General features: G+C 20.7%; 1 protein-coding gene across 1 annotated transcript in view; it reads right to left on the bottom strand.

Annotated features, from left to right (window-relative positions):
- The window catches only part of PRSY57_0600700 (ATP-dependent RNA helicase, putative), a gene marked incomplete at both ends in the record, with an annotated part of 4,217 nt that extends 1,092 nt beyond the window's left edge, over window positions 1-3,125 (bottom strand). Inside the window, one exon of the mRNA XM_012906383.2 lies at window positions 1-3,125. This exon is cut by the window's left edge and continues 846 nt beyond it. Coding sequence (XP_012761837.2) covers window positions 1-3,125 — 3,125 coding nt within the window.
- Between the last annotated feature and the right edge of the window lie 1,875 nt (window positions 3,126-5,000).

Below are 5,000 nucleotides of genomic sequence, written 5' to 3'. Positions count from 1 at the left end.
TTGGTTTTAATATTTTCAATTTGTTCTTCATTCTTTTTATCAAATGGTTTATCTATACTTAGGACAACAGCAGATAATTGATAAACACATTTAATATTAAAGGATATAACTTTCCATCTGGCTTTTGATCTATCACTTGCTGGTTGGTATTCTTTATCATCATAATATGTTTTATTTATATTATCTTCACCATAAGAATAATTATTATTATTATTATGATTTATATTATCATCGTCATCATCATTTATGGTTAGTTTTCTTTTTATATTATGATTACAAGGCACAAGACATTCAACAAATAATGTTTCTTGTTCGCTCTTAGCTTGTTTTAAATCATTATGATCACCAGAATTGTTGTTATTAATATTATTATTGTTGCTGTTGTGTTTATTTTTTTGATGGTCATTTGCTTTCTTATGTTCAATAAGTTGACCTTCTATACATATGCACCAGCCCCAACGTAAATCCTCCTGAATTATATACAATAGTCTACCTAGAGATAAATATGGGGTTATATGTTTTTTCATTGTTAATATGTATCGATAGGTTTCTCCTACATCTATTAATTTTTGTTTCATTGTGTAAAAATTAGATATACAAGAAAAGATCGTGCTATAATTTATTAATTCTTTATTAATAACGTTTTCATTATAATGTTGTGTGCTGTATGATGAATAGTTTGTATATTCTTCTTTAAATTCTTCTTTTATTTCTTTGTGTTTATCTGCATTTAAGATAACTTCATTATTCGAAGAGGTATCTTTAATTTTCAATTCTGATGAAGCACCTAAGTTTTGATTATTTTTAATTTGCTCATAATTATTAAACATAATTTTTGTAAGTAATTCATCTTTAGTAATTTCATTATTATTTTCGTCTAAATGAATATTTGTTAAATGATTAAAAATTTGTTTAATATGTTCTTCTACTTTTTTTTTGGCTAGTATTTTTTGAGAAAGGTTTTTTTTCATTTGATATTGTATAAACGATCTTTCAATCATGAATTCAGGAGTAATGCCTTCAATTCGTAATAAATTTAAGATCATATTATAACCTAGATGAAATTGACTAACTAATCTATTAGCTTCTCCAACAAATAATTTATGAGCTTCTCTCCAATGTAAAGGTGTATCTAACATAATAATAACAATACCTCTATCATCTAATCCTCTTCTTCCTGCTCTTCCTGCCATTTGAATATATTCTCCTGATGTTATTAATCTTTTTTCTAATCCATCAAATTTTGTTAATGATGTAAATACAACTGTTTTTGCTGGCATATTAATACCCATAGAAAATGTTTCAGTACTAAATAACACTTTTAATAATGATTCTTGAAACATAATTTCTATGATTTCTTTAATTATAGGTAATAACCCACCATGATGTATACCTATACCTCTTAAAAGTAAAGGTAAAATAAATTGAACTTGTGGAAGGGATCTATCATCATCTGCTAATATGCGTATAGCATTTTCATATAATTCTTTTATAACTTCTTTTTCTGTATCACTGGTTAAATCTATTTTATGCATAGCTGTCGCATTAACTTCACATTCTTTTTTAGAAAATGCAAAAATAATTAAAGGAGTATAATTTCTAGAATGACACATTTGAACAATTTTTTCTATATCATATGTTGTTTTTCTCATTTTTTTTGTATATTTATTTATATGTTGTTGGTGATGATTCTCTTCTGATGTGTTCATTTTTTCTTTAATTACATTCACAGCCTTTATAAAATTATCTTTTTTAAAATCTTTATTTTCATCACATATTAAAAATACACTTTCACTAGATGTTGGATATATATAATGTTGTAAAGGTGTAGGTCGATAGTCTGTATACACAATATGACAAGCTTGACTTTTAATGCTACTCACCCATTCAGCAAATTGAATACCGTTAGGTATGGTTGCACTTAAAAAAATGAATCTAACCATTAAAGGTAAAAGAATAATAGTCTCTTCCCAGATAACACCTCTATCTCTATCTCTCATATAATGTATTTCATCAAATATAACCCATTTCACTTCTTTTGTTAAAGAGGAACCACGATATAACATTGATCTTAAAATTTCGGTTGTCATAACAATAATTGAGGCTTCAGGGTTAATAGAGATATCTCCTGTTATTAGCCCTACATCTTTAAATTCTTCACCTAAATCTCTATATTTTTGATTACTTAAGGCTTTAATTGGACTAGTATAAATAACTCTTTGTTTATCTCGAAGTCCTAAAGCAATGGCATATTCTGCTATTACGGTTTTTCCTGCTGAAGTATGAGCTGATACTAATACACTTTCATTTCTTTCTAGACATTCTATAGATTTTTTTTGAAAAGTATCTAATTCAAATTTATATGTCCTAGCTGGAATTAAAGGTTCTTTAATTTCATTGTGTACATAACTTTGAGGTCTAACACATTTATGAATACAATTAACATCCCCTCCAAATTCTTCTAATACTAGAACATCATCATTATTTATAGTCTTACTATTTTCAATTATCGTTTCTTCTACAATTAATTTATTTCTTATTTTATTATTTTCTTGAGTACTACTATCATGGATTGGGTATGCTTCCCCCGTTAGATTATCTTCATTCATATTATTATTAATATTAATATTAATATTAATATTTTTTCCGTTCATATGATTATTATTTATATTATTATTTTCTTGAATGGATAATTTCCTTATTTTGTTTACATTTTTATTTGTTTTATCAAAATTTTGTATATCACTATATATTTCTTCTTGTATTTGTTTTTTTATATTTTCTTCGGCTTTTTTATTCTTAATTAAATATTCTACATTAATTTTATAATTTTCAATATTTATATCTTTATAAAGATTTTCGTTTTTATGATTTCCTACATTATCTTTATTTACATCATCTTTATCTATATTGTTAATATTGTTGTTTTGTTTATTTATATGTTTTTGTGTTTCTTCTTCTTCGTCTTCATTTTTACTATTATTAGTTGAAGTTATAATTTCGTTGTCATTTTTTATGATATGGATTTTTTTTTCTTCTTGTTGTTCTTCATCTTTTATTGAAATAATTTCTGGTATTTCATTTTCTTCAAAAACATCAAATAAATCATCAATATTGTTGGACATTTTTTTTTTTTTTTTTTAAATTATGCTATTTAATAATTGTGATTATATATAAAATACTGTACATTTAATTGATGGTATATAGTGTTCTTTTTTTTTTTTTTTTTTTTTTTCTATATATACATTTATTTATCGTATAATACAATATATTATATAAATATTAATTTGTTTTTCTTTTTATGTAAATTACATTTTAAGATATATTTACAAATTAAAAGAATTATAGAATTTATAACAATATTTTTGTATTATAATTTCTTTTTTACTATATATTAAATAAATAAATAAATATAAATATATATAATATATATAATATTACATATTATTTGCCTGAATATATCAAGGGACAGTGTTCCTTCTTTTGAATTATGTCATAGAAATCAATTTCAAAATATTATATATTATATATATATATATATATTATATATGTATAAAAAATATATAAATATTTTAATTTATTTTAAAAGAATTGGTCCTTTTTTTATATATTTTCCTTACATGTTTTACAATGATGTACAAGTATATATATATATATATATATATATTATATATTTAATAGAAATCTTTTAAGTTTATTAATTTTATATTTTATTATTGCCTCATTAATTATTTTTTTATTTCTATAGATTTCATAAAAATGGTTATATTTAAAACAAAACACTTTTTTTTTTTAATATTCGGTATAATATTTTATATTATTCATATATTATATATTTTTTTTAATAATATATTAATAATATTTATAGGCTATAAAATTGTATTTTTCACCGTACTTTAAAATATATTATATATATATATATATATAATATTATGTATATATTATTTTTTTAAAACGTTTTAGAATAATTAGGAATATTTTAATAAATATATAATGCATATATAATTATCTGTATGTTTATATTTTATTATTATATTTTTTTAATTTTAAATCATTTAAAAATATATAACCAAAAATAAAAAAGCGCAAAATGTAATAAAAATGTTAATTTTTTTTTTTTTTTTTTTTTTTTAAACATTTTGAATATATAATAATAAATTTATTCTTCTACTTTTTCAATTAAATATGTGAAAAATAAGAATTTTTAATTGTATGGATTATTACATCCCATCCCCAAAAAAAAAAAAAAAAATATATATATATATATATATATATATTAAACAACATATAATATATATGCATATCCTATATAATATAACAATTTTATTTCAAGGGTTGCAAATTATATAATAAAAGAAGTAAAAGGCATATATATTTAATATATATATTGGGAATATATATTTATAACAATATGTGTCATAAAAGAAAAAAAAAAAAAAAATGTATCCTTTTTTACAAACTTGTGGTTAGTATTTCATGGTATCATATTTTAATTTTTCCTATATCAGAACTTAAACATAATGAAAATGATTAAATAATTATATATATAGAATAATTTTTTTTTTTTTTCTTTTATTTGTTCTATTTCATTTTAGTTCAAAGAATAGATGGGTTTATATGTACACAGATAGGAACTGTTTACATATATATATTTTTAATTATAGCAATTTTTTTTTTTTTTTTTATTTCAAGATATATAATATATTTCATACTATGTATTAATATTATAATATTATTATTTTTTTTTATGTATATATTAATTTGTACTGAAATACTTAAAATGATATAACAGTACAAGAATTCCTTTATTTTGCTTTTACAATATATATGTATAGAAAAAATTGTTCTTAAAAAAAAAAAGAAAATATATATAAAAACATATATTTTTTTTTTTTTTTCAATGGCACACATTTTAGATTTATGCTTTATAGACACAAATCTATAAGAGTGTACGAACAGTAAAAGATTTTATTTATTTTTTTTTTTTTTTTTTTTTTTTT

The sequence above is a fragment of the Plasmodium reichenowi genome, chromosome 6 (assembly GCF_001601855.1).
Source record: "Plasmodium reichenowi strain SY57 chromosome 6, whole genome shotgun sequence".
Lineage (NCBI taxonomy): Eukaryota > Apicomplexa > Aconoidasida > Haemosporida > Plasmodiidae > Plasmodium > Plasmodium reichenowi.
This window is presented reverse-complemented; position numbering and strand designations above follow the sequence as displayed.